Genomic DNA, 17,620 nt, shown 5'->3' on the forward strand with positions numbered 1-17,620 from the left:
ATTCTAACTCTCACTGCTCACTCTAATTTGCAAATTCTGCACTCTGCAGCAGAACACTGCTTCTTCTGAAAATTATCCTTAATCACCGCAGAGGCTGCTACTGACTATGCCATTTCTGCACTTGCAAACTACTTTCAGTAGGTACATGATGGCTCAAGCTTTGGACTAGACAATTATACCTTGGACAGTTATAAGAAATATCTTTGGATTTTATGACTTCCACAACAAAAACATATCAGTGGTTATTCCTCTGTGTTCAATAAATATGCCATTTTGTTGTACATTTCATAAAGCATTAAAGACATAGGTTTTCATTTAATTGAACAAAGTCTCATTTCTGGGGGACAAAACTGTAATTACTTTTATTTCTGCTGCACTTGAAGGAAGGATTTATAGAGAATCATAGTCCCTATATCGCTGTTCAGAGTTGCATGTGCAATTAATTCTAACAATTGAGTGTTACCTAAATATTTGACCAAATTTTTAATGAATGTCCTGATGTCTCCTTAAATGGATCATTGACATTTACTGGATACTGTCCACCGGAGTGGATGTGCTAGATTAACACTGGCAAGTTGTAACGTAAATAGAGTGTGTCAAATAATAGTCAGGTTATCTCAGGGCTATGGGCCTGGAAGCTGAAAAGGCAGTGAGAGATTAGATTGAATATATTAAGTGGCACAAGAAGTCCAAATATATTCCCACTTTTTTTTAATGGTTCTGCAGATCTCAGTCCTGATTGTAAGATAGGGAGAATTAACCGTAGCATTTTTAAAACCACAACAACTGTGCACTGTAGTTTTAAAACAAACTGAAAAGTTTATATTTTAGAGAGATGAAGTTGCATGCCTCAAATTTGTGATTGCTGTTGACCAAGTGTGGCGTTAAGGACAAACTCACAATCTGCTGGAAGAACTCAGTTAGCACCAGGAGGAGGAAAGAAATGTTGACATTTGGGCTCTACCAATGCTGCTTGACCTGCCTTGATCTTCCAGCAGATTATGTGTGGCTCCAGATTTCACCATCTGCAGTGTCCTATAGCATTAAGGACTTCTGGTAAAACTGATCAATGGGTATCAAAGGAAAAACACTCCACTCCACAAAAGCATTTGGTTGTGGAAATGGGTGGTCAGTCATCCCAGCCCCAGAACATTCCTGTAGGAGTTCCTCAGGGCAGAGTCCTAGACCCAACCATCTTCATCTGCTTCATCATTGACCTTCCTGTTATAAGGTCAGAAGGAGGTGGTTACTGATTATTTAAAAACATTTAGTTCCATTCACAAAATGAAGCAGGTTCATACTTGCATACAGCAAAAATAGGACAACATTTAGGCATGGGCTGATATGTTTGCAAGTAACATTTGTGCCACAGAAGAGAACTTCTTAAAGCAGAGCGGGTCTTTCTACCAGCCTTCTGCATTCAATGGCTTTGCCAACGCAGAGCCTCTACCATCAACATCCTGGAATCACTCATTGACAGAAACTCAGCATGATCAGTTACATATATTCTAGAGCTGCAAAAGCAAGCCAGTGGTTGGGTATCCAGCAGCAATTATCTCCTAACACCCAAGTTTCCACATTTAGGAGTTTGATGGGACACACATTGTTTACTGTGAGTGCAGTCCCATCAATACTCAGCTGCATCCAGGACAGTTCAGATAAAGAGTCTTGAAACATTGGCTGTTCATTTCCCTCCACAGATGCTCTTTACTTGCTGAGTTTTTCCAGCATCTTGTTTGTGGTTCCATCTCATAAGCAAGTTCTCCTCAAATGTCATAAACTCAGTGAATTTGGAGTGGGTGTCAATTATACACCATAATTTTAGCCCTCATGAATTATTTATCAGATTTAAGAGCCCTTTTTGACATTCTCATTGATCCTGTTGGATTGGGCTGTAGAATTGTTGTTGTCCTTGTGGTTTAATTTTCTTATGTTTATTTGTATTCTTATATATTTACATACATATATGAGATTGTTCAGTGAGTTGTTTTGATGGTTACAGTTGTCTCTGCATTTTTCTGGAAACTTTTTGGTTTCAGTGATAAGTGTCCCATTACTTGAATCAGGCTATTTGCTACCTGTTGGAATTTCAGTGGAAGATCAGTGAGGGATGGTCAATAAACTTTATCTTTGTCGAGATAATGAAAATATTATTTATAAATAAAGATAACCATAAGGGAGAATCTTGGTATAGGTAGACCATGAAAACAAATTTGGATTTTCCAAATCTGCTGTCTAAGTATTTCTTCACTTACTGATTACAGCCAATATACCACTGTAGCAGATTGTTCTCTTCAGTGACGAGAATGATGTTATTCATTGTGATACAGGCAGTATTGCTAGCAAGTTACAGAGGAATGTTGCTTCTGGGGCATGTGATGTAATGGATGAGTAATGCGGAAATAATCAAATGAGCATGTTTTAATTTCAGATTTTCAAATTGTATAGAATGATTTGGTAGCAATTTAAATATTTTAAGCAATTTCTGCTCAAATATAAGAAGTGTAGCAAATTTAGAGTGACAGGCATATGCATTGTATGTTTTTGACCAGCTTTGACTACTAATTCTGTTTAGGAGCCTTTCTCACAATAGGAGATTGAAACTAGTTTGGTACCATACATGGAAGCCTATTTAGCCAATGAGGCATATTAGAAGGTTAGGGCCAATAGATTTTGAAATAAAATTAAGTAGTGCTAGTTGGTCTGGCAGCACAAAATTTACAGGTGGAGCAACTATTAAAGGCTAGATGGGGCAAAGGCAGCTAAATGGACTAATTAGCAGTTGCAGTACAGAAACCCGTGGGCAGAAATACTCCCTATGATGGTGGCAGATTTACTGTTAAAGTTGCACCCACTGAGGGAGTTTATTTTTTACAGCGAATGGCCCCATGCAGTTGAGACCTAGCTGCAGATTGACAAGTCAAGTCAGCATGCAGGTCAATTTTGGCATTGTCTGCCTTTTAAGCCATAAATGAGGGCAAAATGTTCTGATAGATAGGGACTAGATTAATCTTTGCAGATTTGTGTTAGCCTATTAGGAACATAATAGACCCCGTTGGGATGGATTTCATATTTTGGGAATACCATACTTATAAAGTAAAAACCAAAATATAGAATCAGAACTTGGGGAAATGGCATAAAGGCAGAAACTGGGCAAATTTCTCAATGCACTCAGAAGCCACAGATATATGGAGTTCCATCCTGTGTTTCTTTTCCCTGAATTAGCCCGAGGGCCATAGAATGCCGCATAGTGATTCCTGGATAGTTATCACTAATGTGATGATGGAATTGAATGCAAGCCTCTGCTCAATACAAAGATAATGGAAATAATATAAAAAGCTTCTTGCTTATCTGGGTGAAACATGTGACTTTTGGCATTTTGGGAACCCTGTTGCTTATTGCTATCTGTGTGCAGGAAGTGTGGAGAAGAGCACATTCCCTTTGAAAACACAGCTAGTCTCTTCTCTCTCCTATATGTGTGTGCTGCAGACTGCCTGATGCAACAGATGTCCCCCTGCTGGGGTCGCTTGAAAGGATGTGGTTACATGAAAGCTTTGTTCTGTGGTAACCTTCACAACTATGCACAGACACTGTGAAACAAATGTTGTATGAGGGTCAGTGAAGAGCAGATAATGCAACTCTGGTGGCCTGCCTTTTGAAGCACTGATTAGGCAGAAGTTCGGCAAAAGGATTTGATGTGGAGTCAAAACAGCTTAATTTATTGGCATATATCTCTGTTTAATTTTGGATTATACTATTTGTTATCCTAGATGGAACAGCCATCCTTGCTTTATTGTAGATGGTGGTTCTGTGCCAGCAAACACTAGAATAAAAAAAATCCAAGCAATAAAGCTTAACGTTCTTGGGTAATTTAGAAAAACTAACATTTAATATTTTGAATAATAAATCGAATAATTTTGAATGAGAGCAGGGTAAATTTTCCATGGAATTCTGGCTGATAATTATTTAGATTCAGATCAACTATCACATGTACATTGAAACACACAGTGAAATGCTTTGTTTTCTGTTAGCAACCTACACAATCTAGGGATGTGCTGGGGACAGCCACGTATTCCGGCGCCAACCTCGCATGCCTACAATGCTCAGCAGGATAACATAAAACAACAAGCAACAAAACAAGCCCCTTTCTTCTTTACAACCCACCAAATCACACACAGACACTCCTCCAACTCCAGGACAGGCCTCTCTCTAGTCTCCAGTCTCCAGGATTTGGCCATCAGGCTTCAACTTCCAGACTTCCGATCGACCTTTCTTCAGCATTCCTTATTTGACAATACAAATGTATTTTTTCATGTTTTCACACGACATAGGCCATTCAGTCCACTGTGTCAATACTGGCTCTCAAAGTAATCCCATCAATATAATTGCCCCACCCATTTTCCTGTAACACATTCTCTTTCACATACCCTGCTTCTACGACCATCCATCTGCACAAAAAGTAATTTGCTGTAGCTAATTAACTTACCAACTGACATGATTTGGCATGTGGCAGGAAACTGGAGTACCTAGGGAAGAATGTGCAAACTTGACTGGAGCTCAGAACTGGATCCCTGGAACTGTGCAGCAACGGCACTTCCTGCTACACCACTGTGTCACTAGGCCAAATGATCTGGTTATTATTATACTTAATAAATTACAACTGGTACATGAGTTCAGAAATACTTAATTCCCTTGACCAAAAGTCATGACAGGCACAAAGCCAGCGCTGTTCCACTTCACTACAAAGTGGTTGCGCTTCAGAAATGTTTCAATTACTCTGATGCTTTTTGAGATGTCCCAAGCTGAGGAAAATTGGTGTGGAAACAAAAGTTCTATTTTCAACACTTTCTGTAAGTATCACAATGTTTGGGGTGCCGTTTAAAAACTCAGTATATATTTATGATCCTAAATTTTCTGATTTATGTCATAAATGTTTTTGGTAACTGAATTAGGTACACAATTGACTAACTGCCCTGTGTAATGGTACCTTTGCAATTTTTAATGTCAAAAAGAAAAAGAAAGGTTTATAAGGCTTGACAACTCTACTCCATTTCAGATATAAATGATTGAACAATTTCTTTCTCAAAGAATGAATCTGAATTGGTGAATTGGAGCTTCCAGCAAGAGTGGAGGTACAAACAAATGGAAGTCTCCAGACTGAAGTAGAAGCTGGGACTATCACAACCCATGAACAACAGCTTACTTTTATATAATGCTTTAAACAACAACAAACAATCCTAAGGTACTTTGCAAGAAACTTATCGATCTGAATTTGAACCTGAGCCACAAAGAAGGACAGAGACACCAAAGAATTTATTAAAAAATAGAAGAGGAGAGGAAACGGAGAAGTTTAGGGAGTGAAATTCACAGCCTGATGCAGTAAGAGTAAGGCAGCCAATGATAGATTACTGCGCAGATGAAGGCTGCTTAGTACTCAGATACATCAGTTTGAAGAGGGAAACCATTGCTGATGTTTGGGCATCCATTTTTTTTTGGTTGTTTAACCATGAAGTCATCCAGTTGAAGATTAATGAACATATTATGCTAGTTGTATATTTATGTATTTTAATTGCAGTAACAGTATCTGATAAGAAATTTAGAAGAGTCTGGTTTGATAGATTAAGATATCTTTGTGGGTATGGAAGTATTTACTTGGTCAATATTAGTGGTTATCCAGCAGATTTTAAGAGAATTTACAGTATTTGCATTAAAGACATATGGTTTGAATTTCATTCCAGACTTTTGTCAAACTACTTAACGTGAACCCAAGGTTAGACCACAGGGACAACTACTTTTGGAGTAAATTGTTTGGCATTTGAGAACTGAATTATCTAATGACTGAGGATTATGTCATCTGCAAACCACAATCTAAACAGCATGTTAGCTAATGCGATCTCCCAGATCAACCTGTTTTCTGCTTCACTCATCTATGTATAATGCAGATATGCAGCAAACAGAGCTATGTTCTTTTCTTATGTTTTTTGTTGGTCTTTAAATTTCCTTGACAAATGCAATTCAGTGTTTAATAAACTTATCATTCCACCCTCCTATTTCCCATCAAAGCAATATTCCCTTGCAAAGCAGAAAACAGTGATAGTTTCTATATATAGTCTGATAACACAGCCACACCCCACAATTGCCTCTCTTAAACCCATCACTGTATCTATCTACATTGAAAGACAGATTTTTGACATGTGGTATTGGAGGAGGTGACATTTCCTATTAAATAGTGGGAAAACTGAAAGCACTGGATGAAAATTTGTAATTAAATGGAGTCATCTGTATTCTAGGCTTCATTTAGGTATAAAGGAAATGCACCTACTCAATGCAGTCTTCCAAACAAGGTATACTGGTCTGATCCAATACTTCACAATGAGTCCTTGCACACATAGTTTTTATTTGTGGTGTCCAAAGCCAGACCAATTCAAGCAAAATAGATTGGTAGCTAGCTTAGTTAATCACACCACTTGTCCAAGCTGTCAAAAAGTGGTCCTTTCAATGACATTCAATAAAAATTGTTATAGGCTAAAGTTAAAACACAATCCCTTGCAGCCATCCCTCACCAATGAATGGAAAATGCTCCCTTGGACAGGCTGCAGATTTCTTCAGGGTTTCCAAGTAGATGCATTATCAGCAGTAGTTGAGAAATGGCTCAATTTCCCACTAAATTACTGAATTCATCACTCAGACCATTTGAAATGCCCTTGAATGGTGAAGCCAAAAACAAGTAGTGGATAAGGCCCTCCCTGCCACTGAGCACATCTAAATGGAATGCTGTCCCAGGAAAGCAGCATCCATCATCAAGGATCCTCACCATCAAGGCCATGCTCTCTTCTTACCACTTCCATCAGGAAGAAGGTACAGAAGCCTCAGGACCCACACCACCAGTTTTGGGAATAGTTATCACAAAGTACACTGCAGATACTGTGGTCAAATCAAGATGTACAAACAAGCTGGATGAAAATCTTTTCAACAGATGCTGCCTGACCTGCTGAGTTCATCCAGCTTGTTTGTACGTCTTGGGAATAGTTATTATCCCTCATCCATCAGGCTCTTGAACCAGAGGGAATAACTTCACTCACCCCACCACTGAACTGTTCCCATAATGTATGGACTCACTTTCAAGAACACTTCATAAGACTTGGGAGCAGAACCACACCATTCAGCCCATCACATCCACTCTGCCACTCCACCAAGGCTCATCCCCAATCCCACTCAACCATATACACCTGCCTTTTTGTCATATCCTTTGATGCCCTAACCGATCCGGAAGCAATCAACGTCCACCTTAAATATACCCACAGACTTGGCTTCCACCACAGTCTCTGGCAGATTAGATCTCTCAGAGTAGACTTGCTACTCTGGCTAAAAAAAAAATCCTCCTCACCTCTGTTCTAAAAGGTCATTCCTCAAATTTGAGGTTGTGCCCTCTAGTTCTGGATATCATCTCATGTTCTTGATTTTTATTGCTTATTTATTATTATTATTTCTTATTTTTCTTCTGTATTTGTATAGTTTGTTGTCTTTTGCACATTGATTGTCTGCTCTATTGGGGCAGTCTTTCATTAATTTCATTGTGTTTCTTGTATTTACCGTGAATGCCCTCAAGAAAAAGAATCTCAGGATTGCAAATAGTGACATATGTAGTTTGATAATAAATTTACTTTGAACTTTCATTGATTTAGATACTGCAGAACAGCACAGCAGTTAGTAATGTTGCCTCACACTTCCAGGGATATTTATGCAATCTTAACTTTGTGGAGATTGCAAGTGAGCTCATAGATTTCCATCGTACTCTGATTTATTTCCATAGCCCAGTGACATGCTGACAGATTACTTGCCTGTTGCAATCTATTCCAAGTCTAGGTAAGTGGAAAAATTAAAGGGAGAGATGATGATAACATGAGAGAGATAAAATAAATTGCAGTACTACAGGGGGAAAAAAAAGAAAAGTGATTTGCTATCATGGACCCCGTGGGCCAAATGTGCTTAGTTTTCATTATGATAAGTTATTTCCACCTCCAATACTTTGTCCAACTCTACTGTTACTTATCTGCTACTTTATAATAGTCCTGTAAAGGGCCTGAGGCATTTGCAGTGATAGAGCTACTACATAAGTATATGTATATACATTGAATAGCCCTTATCCAAAATTGCAAAATCCAAAAACATCCAAAATCCAAAACTGTTTTGAATGTTGCCATGACGCCGCCAATGGAAATTCCACAAGGCGTTGGGACGGTTTCCAAGCGATGAGCGGGTCTGTGCACCACAAACGGTTCTGGGAATATTTTCCAATATTTTGTGTGTGTTGCTTGCACAGCACTGAATTTGTCTACTGATTACAAAGCAGCAGGGAAATTCATTGAGGTTTTCTAAGATCATTGCTGTTGAAAATCTAATATGCTGAATGGCTGCATCAATACATATGTGTGATTCACAAGTGACAGAAATAACTGGGAAAATATGTTGCTCGGATGGTTGATGGTTGGGTTCAGTTGTTCTCCGATCTTGGCAATCCATTTGCAAATGTTTCGTAACTGTACGAGAGACATCATCAGTGCACTGTTCATTTGTGATGTGTCCTCTGAGTGCTCGGCCCCCACATGCCTATTAATGTTGTCACCATGGAAACTCAACTGTGATGCAGGGAGATGTTCCCATCATTTCATGGCAAACTCTGTGTGTCGTGGTCTGAAATTTTGCCCACATTGGCTTATCAATAGGATTGGTCTATATGTCTGTTTATAGAATTGATTGTGGAATTCTGCATGCTGCGTGTTTGCTTGCATCGTGGCTTTTACTGATACCCAGTTGAATTTGTGCCTCTCTCGATCTTCATGGGTAGAGACTAGGGAGAGTTGGTCATGATGCTTTACAGCCAATTGATGTTCATGGGTACTTGTGGATAGTTTCATCCCTTTTTGGCATGATCTTTAAGTTAGGTTGAAATAAATATTTTAAAATTAATCTCTACATGAACCACAGATAGTATTGGTATGCCTGTGTGATTTTAAAAAAAATCATTGCATTTAATTTTGTGGGAGTTTATGCATGTTTTGTGCTTTATCATTGTATCAAGTGCATAGAGATTTGGAACTTGACTATTATATATCTTGCAAATAGTATGGTTCCTGATTTGCAGTGAAGGGTTTTTTTAATATTGTAATTGCATCACAAATGCATGTGACTATGCAATCCAATTTCCAGCAAGGATCTTTCTCTATCTCCTGCTTCAGATATTGAATGCATGCACAACATCCAAATGCTTTCTGTTCCTGAGACGTGAGCTATATTTAGCAGGAAAGCTAAATGTGTTATTTTGTTCACCATGTACCCTCAAATGCCTGACTTAAAATTGCCAAGCTTTTATTTCCCTGTAATAGAAGATGTGGAAGTTACTATTTGGTGCATTCTTCTGAAAATGAATTTTTTTTCCCTGCACTTTTGAGTGGCTATACCTTTAGAAATATGTAGCCAGAAAAAATGTCAGGATCATGCTGGTGCTTTGTTCTATGATATTATTTGCAATAATGTTAAAAGTATACATCATAGAAAGTAAAATACTGGAGAAATTTGGAATGACGGAGTCTGGGAGAGTGCCCAAATCCAGTCCAATTAATTCACTACTCTGCCGCAAGCAAAGAGCCTCAGAGTAAAACACTTTGTAAATGAAATGTCAGTTGCAATTGACTAAATTGCACATATAACCTCACTGCAATGGAAGAATTGGAGGCTGTGAGAATTGTTTTATAGCTCATTATGGACCTTTCCAAAACTTAAGCCACTAGTTATAATTAGGCTTTAAAAATTGGTTGGCATAGCATTGCCAGTGTGCACAATTCATTGCTCATGAGGCTATTTTATAACAAAAATGCCACATCTCTCTCTTGAGTACAAATCATATGACTCTAATATATCATTTTATATGAAGTTGTCTGCATTGTTTCATTATGAAATAGTAAAGTCACAGCCCACCCCTAATGTATTACCCCCAAAGACTTTGGAATACTGTTCATTTAGAATCAACAAGTGTCATTATGTTCTATTTGGCACAGAGGCAGCTGACATAATTCTAGGAACGTTTGAATGAGCATTTGCCATAGAAATAAACTCACTCAAAGATCCTCATCTAATATTTTTTGACAAAGCAAAACTTATCACTGTATTCTGTTTATATGATAATAATAACCTGATTTGTCAGTTTAGTCATGAACTGCTAGATCATTGATATTATTAATGTCAGTAATGCAACTGGCTTATGAAGCAGTGAATTTCCCTCCTCAGTTTTGATGTTTGATAAATAAAAGAGCTCTGTATAATGTGCAGAGCCACATGCCAAGCATCAAAGGAAAGAAATGTAAAACGAAGGCCACTCCAGCATCAGCATGTCAAAAGAAGCCTAAAAATATCTGTTGACTAATTCTACTAGTGTGCAGCTTTCTTTAACTCCCACTGACAACTGTAAATTGTTGTTATCTTCACAAGCCTTTGCACTGCCCTCCACAATCTTAGTGCTGCCTTCTACTAACCTTCCTACGCAAATATAGGCAATATCAATTCTGCAAGGAGACTGACTTATTTTGAGAATGACACAATCTTCTGCATTGATTTATAGTTTTTTTGTGTTCCTATACAACTGTTTTTCTTAACTGACAATATTTGGAAAACCGTTCCATCCTTTCTAATCTGTGTATTTGTCCACATTCCAGATAGCATTGTACTGTTCTTCTGCCTAAACTAGAAAATCAGCTTTCCATTCATTTTGGTTACTCTTGTTAAAATCTTCATACTTTTCCCTAAGAAATAGAATCGCATAGAAAAATTCTCAAGTAGAAATGAGTCTGTCTCTCTTGAATTTAAATGAGTTAAATACAGCATACAGGATTTGAACACAGCAAGAGATTAAGATGAGAAAAACCTTTTGCCTCTTTTGCAGCAGAAATCTTTGGTAGCTTAACTCTCTTAGTGTTCTTCTGCAGAACATTTGTCTTTGCTGCTAAGCCTAGCACATTTCAATAAACTATAAAGTTCATCCAAAACTTTTCTCTAAATTTACTTAATAAATTTCCATTTCTCAGACAGACAGACATACTTTATTGATCCTGAGGGAAATTGGGTTTTGTTACAGCTGCACCAACCAAGAATAGTGAAGAAATATAGCAATATAAAACCATAAATAATTAAATAATAAGAAGTTAATCATGCCAAGTGGAAATAAGTCCAGGACCAGCCTATTGGTTCAGGGTGTCTGACACTCTGAGGGAGGAGTTGTAAAGTTTGATGGCCACAGGTAGGAATGACTTCCTATGATGCTCAGTGTTGCATCTCTACTAGGATCTCTCATTCTCTACTAGGATCCAACATTTCTGCCTTCGACTAATATTAATTAGATTTGAACATCCTGATGCATAAACTGGGCCATCCTGTATATTTTGGTGCTGTAATGTAGACACAGAGTACACATTAGACACCAAACATATTGCACACAAAAGTCATCTCAGTTATTGCAATAAATAATGAAATTATTGAACATCAAAATAGGATTGAAGTATGTGAAATAGAGTGTTCTAACAAGGATAAGTTAACAAACTAGAGTTATAAAGCACAGAAACAGATTCTTAAGCCCATCTCACCCATACTGAGTATGATGTCTCTCTGAGTTAGTTCTATTTGCCTACAATTGGTCCATATTCCTCTAGGCTATTTCTATCCATGCACTTGTCCAAACATCGTAGTTGATCTTGGTGGTACAGCTTCCTTTAACAACTTGTTCCTTGTACATGTCCATGTGAAAAATTTGCCTCTCAGGTTGCTTTCCCCTTTCACCTTAAATCTATGTCCTCTGGTTTGGATTCCTCTATCCTGGGAAAAAGACTGTGACCATTCACCTTACCTGTATCCCTCATGATTTTGTAAGCATCTGTAAGGTCACTTCACCTCCTCAGTTCTAGGAAAATAAATCCCAACCTGTCTAGCCTCTCCATAACAGGAAAAAAGTACTAGGGGTGATTGATAAGTTTGTGGCCTAAGGTAGAAGGAACCAATTGTAGAAAACCTAGCACATTTATTTTTCAACACAGTCCCCTCCTACATTTACACACTTAGTCCAGCGGTCGTGGAGCATATGGATCTTGGACCTCCAGAAAGTGTCCACAGCAAGGGTGATTGATGTTCGTAGCCTAAGGCAGAAGGAGTTGAGTTAAACAGCTCTCGTTACATGCACGTGCAGTTCAACTCTTTGAGTGATTATGCAGAAAGTTTGAAGTTAATAACTCATCTCTTACCTTAGGCCATGAACTTATCAATCACTCCTGATAAGTAAGTGTGTAAATGTAGGAGGGGACTGTGTTGAAAAATAAATGTGCTAGTGTGGCGACCCATTTCCTGGCACATCCGAACCGGCTCACAATTAGATAGCCTACAGGGGTTTGCGAGCACAGAGCTTTGGAGCCTCTGCGCCACGGGGGGCAGGTTGAGGGAGGCTTAAAAGTGAGGCTGAGGATTTCGAATAAAGTTTTTTCCTTCGACTGCAGTTACCGATTCCGTGTCGTAATTTTAGAGCTGCGTGTAGCACACCGCTACACTAGGTTTTCTAAAATTGACTCCTTCTACCATAGGCCATGAACTTTTCAATCACCCCTTGTAAATAAAGAAAATAAATTCAGGTATTTTGTATGTGTTTATGCACGGGTGAGAAGAAATTTAGATCATACTTTAGTTAGATACCTTCTAAGTGAAGACAAGAAAATTATTCAATTAAAGTTGGATTTGTTGAACCAAAAAAATTGAAAAAAATGAAAATTAAATTGTGTTCCTTTATCTTATGAAACAGAATAACATATATAGAAAGGAAGAGCAAATGGTTTGGTATTTTGGTGTACTGTAATAAAATGATTCTGAATGTAAAATTATTTGATAGTAATTAATTTATACTATATAAATTTTGTACCAAAATTTTACAATGCAGTTTTGGTGTTATGCTTCAGCTGTTAATTTGATTTTTATCCCTTCTCTTCAGGTCTTACTCATCATCAGTGGGAATCTCAGTTTCTTAAACTGGTTGACTATTGTTCCCAGTATTGCTTGCTTTGATGACTCCAATCTGGCCTTCCTCTTCAGCTCACGAAAAGGCAAAGCCAAAGATCAAGTATCCATGATTCAGGATAAAGAGGCAGTAGGTCAGAAACCACCTACTCATTATGGTATGTAATATTGATTAATGATCTGCTCAGTGTTTCAGACTCAGGCCTTTTCAACGAACTCTACATTAGTTTCTCAACTCATTCACAATGAAGCACAGCAGTTTTTCATCATTAATAAAATGAGGCTTGATTCAGAATATCAGCTAATACTAATATTACTACCTCTGGGGTAGAATATGATTATTCTTTTGGTAGCAGATAAACTAAAGAAGAACTTAAAGTTAAGTAAGATTCAGAATTTCAAGTCCGAAGTGTATTAATCAGTTAGTTTATAGACTGTTGTGTATTTTGCAACCTACAGACTAGATCAACTCACAGAAATGTGAAAACATCCATATTGTTTCCCGTATACAGCCAGCAATGATAATTCCAGTTCTCTTCAGTTTTCATTATCACTTTGAAACTTGTAAGCTATGAACATATGAACCTGACAGCAACTTAGCAGTGCTACATAACTTTATCGCATATTTTCAGCTTCCTCAGCCACACTTGATTGTTTTCTGCTAGAATTCTTGTCACTCGCATCCAGTTTCTCTCATTTCAACTCTTTGCAACCCACTTGAAAAATGTATGCACTGGATTCCACCATTTCAATTGAAGAGAATTACAGACATACCCATGGTACAGTCGACGTTTCAGGCCGAAACCGTTCGGCAGGACTGGAGAAAAAGATCTGAAGAGCAGATTTGAAAGGTGGGTTGGGGAGGGGGTGTGGAGGGAAGAGAGAAACACCAGGCGATAGGTGGAACCATGTGGTATAAGCTGGTGGTGAAGACATGTTCCCAAAAAGCATTTCTAGCATCTGCAGTTTTACTCTTGTTTGTGATTTGATTACTACTCTGCAAAGTCTTTTCCAGGATGCCTATCCTGAAGAGTTTAATTCTTCCCTTCCACAGGAGTTCAGTGAAACTCTCGCTCACTCTGATGCTCTTCAACTCTTTGACCATGTGCTTACCCAGACCCGCTACTACAGCTATGTATCCTTTCTTGGAACACGTCTTCACCGCCAGTTTATACCACACAATTTCACCTATCGCCAGGTACTTCTCTCTCCCCCCCTCATCTTTCAGATCTGCTCCTCAGCTGTTTTTCTCCAGTCCTGCTAAATGGTTTTGGCCTGAAACGTTGACTCTGCTTTTTTCCATAGATGCTGCCTGCCTGCATTTTGTGTGTGTTGCATTTTGAGCATCTGCAGATTTTCTCTTGTTTCCCATGGTACAATTTGCATGTAAATAAAGAATTAGTGAACAAGGAATAGTTGAAAGACACCAGTTATGTATTGACTTCTCTTGGTTTTGGACAATTTATTAAACATTTAAAAAGTTTTTATACCGCCTCACCTATCTCACCTATGAGCTGTCACCTCATAGGCTATAGTTCAGATGGTCAGCTATCCTATTGTCAGAAAAGACATTGTAGATATTCCAACACATCATCCTTTCCAACTACTGCCATTTCCAAAGGGATCTTGCCACTAAACATATCATGGAGCACTCCTTCTATGATTCCCTTATCCACTAATCCCCCTCCCAGGACTTATCCCTTCAAGTGGCCTAAGTGCTACACCTGCCCATTTATCTCCCCTTTCACCTCCATTCAGGGCCCAAACTGTCCTTCCAGGTGAGGCATCACTTTACCTACAAATCTTCTGAGTTTGTCTATTGTGTTTGGTGCTCACTTGTCTCCTGTATTCCCCATTCTGACCTTTTACCTCTTCTCACCTACCTATCTCTTCCAAGGGTCCCCTCCTCCTTCCCTTTCTCCTATGGTCCACTCTCCTCTCCTATCAGATTCCTTCTTCTCCAGCCCTTGACCTTTCCCAGCCACCTGGCTTTATTTGTCACCTTCAGTTTGCCTCTTTCCCCTTCTCCATCTTTTTATTCTGACATCTTCCCCCTTCTTTCTCAGTTCTGGAGAAGGATTTTGGCCATTTATTCATTTCCATATATGCTGCCTGACCTGAGTTCTCCCAGCATTGTATGTGTGTTACTTGAATTACCAGCATTTACAGATTTCTTGTGTTTATTGTAGATATCAGTTATGTCTATTGTGGGCTCCTTAGACTTACCCTTGAGATTGAGGATGACATATGTTGAGTTTTGTGTTTTCCTTTGTGGTGGACGAAGCCAAGGGAGATCTGCAGACTCTGCTATAGTTGGAGTAGGAGGTGTATGATGGGAATAGGCAGGTGGTATTTTACAAAACGTAAACTCCCAAAACAAGAACTGGTGGTTCTCAGTGCAAACCCACATGCTCCTCCTCCATTTTAAGTTGTCTTTAACCAGGAAATCCCCATGAGTTGGCGGGGACATTATGGTTTCTCAAAGAAACTTTTCACCTGATAATCTCATGCCATATCTAGAATTTAGAAAAGAAATGATCAGCTGTGGTATTGCAGATAAATATGATATAGCCTGCTTGTCAGACCCAACAAATATAATTAGGGCAGAGATACTGGTGTTTGTTCATTTATCCCAACCATTAGAGGCTCCTCCAGCATTGTGTGTGTGTTGCTCAAATGGCATGCTCTCTAATCGAGGCAGCATCTTGGTAAATCTCCTCTGCACCTTCTCTAAAGCTTCCTATAATGAGGCAGCCAGAGCTGAACGAACAATCCAAGTGTGGTTTAACCAGAGTTTTATAGAGCTGCAACATTATTTCAAATTTCATGAACTCGGTCCTCCAGTTCATGAAAGTCAACATGCATTCTGCCTTGTTAACCACCCTATCAACTTGTTTAGCAACCTTGAGGGATCAAAGGTTTCCTGACTTTTTGAATGAGCCTGCCATGTGGAATCTTCTCAAACATCTTACTAAAACCAACATACACCACATCTACTGCTCTATATTTATTTATTTGTTCTGTCACTTTTTCAAAGAATTCTATCAGGCTCTTGCGGCAAGTCCTGCTCCTCATAAACCTGTGTTGATTAAACTTAATCAAACTATGCTTCTTCAAATGCTTGTAAATCTTCTCTCTAAGAATCCTTTCCAATACTTTGCCCATTATTGATGTAAGACTCACTGGCCTATAATTCGTAGGATTATCTCTATCAGCTTTCTTGAACAAAGGATTGCCACCCTCCAATCTTCTGGTTCTACTGTGGCAAGTGAAAATGCAAAGATTATCACCAAAGGTGAGGCAATCTCTTCCCTCACTTCCTGTTGGAGTATATCCAGTACAACTCCAGGCTTATCTATCAAGATGTTTCAAGAAGCTCCAGCTTGTTCTATTTCTTAATGTCGACATGTTCCAGCATATTAGTATGTTCTATGTTCCCCTCAAAATTCAATAAGGTTATTTTACTGCTGCATACTGATGCAAAGTATCTCTACCACCTCCTACTCCAGGCACATTTTATCCCTGATCACTCCTACCCTCACTCCAGTCATTCTCCTGTTCTTCATGTAAGTGTAGAGTGCCTTAGGGTTTTCTGTTGTTCCACCAAGGCTTCTTATGTTCCCTTCTAGATCTCCTGAGTCCATTCTTGAGCTCCTTCCTGGCTACCTTGTAACTGTCTTAAGCCTGGTCTGATATTTGCTTCCCGAAACCTTAAGTAAGCTTTCTTCTTCTTGTCAATATGTACCACATCTCTTGTTAACCATAGTCCCATCACCCTACCATCCTTTCTCTGCCTCAATGGGACAAAACTAACCAGAACTTTATGCAAGTGCTCCCTGAACAACCTCCACATTTCAATTGTGCATTTCCTTGAGTACATCTGTTCCCAATTTATGCTCCCATTCCTGCCAAATAGTGTCATAATTCACCCACCCTCAATTAAATACTTCTCCATTCTTTCTGCTCCTATCCCTGTCCAAGCCTATGGTAAATCCACATCCAAGCTGACAAATAGTAATGTCCTCAGACCAGACGCTATTTTTGTTGTTGATCTAAAATGTAGTAGTGAAGTAGTATTAATTGGTGAAGGATTTTCTGTAAACACTCTCTTTGGTTTCTCTCTCTTTCTCTCTCACTATCTGTCTTCCTATTCCCAAACAAACAAACAAACTAACACGCACACACATTTTCCAGTCAGGATTGGAGCAGTATCAGGTGCAGCTTCAAAATTTGCCTGAGTATGTTCAGAATCATTATGGAGTAAAAACAGGGTATTCCTGCGACCATTCAGCAAATCTTCTTTCTGCATTAAAAAAAATCTGTTTGTAGGTTAAGGTTTATTGAACGTTTTATAGCATTACCATGGTTGCTTCCATATTATTTCATGATTGCTTTCAAAATAATAATTCCTGAAACATGTCACTTTGTATGTGTAATTAATGAGAGTGTGTTAACACCTGGGTCATTAAGCAGTTTGATTTATTTGTTACTCAGCAAACAGCCCGAGCCAGAACAACATCTGAACTCTTAACTCTGCGATGTCACTTAGCTCATTATTTTGCTCTATTGCCCA

General features: G+C 38.7%; 1 protein-coding gene across 3 annotated transcripts in view; it reads left to right on the forward strand.

Annotated features, from left to right (window-relative positions):
* Window positions 1-17,620, forward strand: part of lmf1 (lipase maturation factor 1) — a 649,165-nt gene that overhangs the window by 540,237 nt on the left and 91,308 nt on the right. For all 3 annotated transcript variants that reach the window (XM_059979755.1, XM_059979757.1, XM_059979756.1), the window contains exon 5: window positions 13,022-13,205. In XM_059979755.1, coding sequence (XP_059835738.1) covers window positions 13,022-13,205 — 184 coding nt within the window. The remainder of the gene's footprint in view (window positions 1-13,021; window positions 13,206-17,620) is intronic.

The sequence above is a fragment of the Hypanus sabinus genome, chromosome 9, assembly GCF_030144855.1.
Source record: "Hypanus sabinus isolate sHypSab1 chromosome 9, sHypSab1.hap1, whole genome shotgun sequence".
NCBI lineage: Eukaryota > Metazoa > Chordata > Chondrichthyes > Myliobatiformes > Dasyatidae > Hypanus > Hypanus sabinus.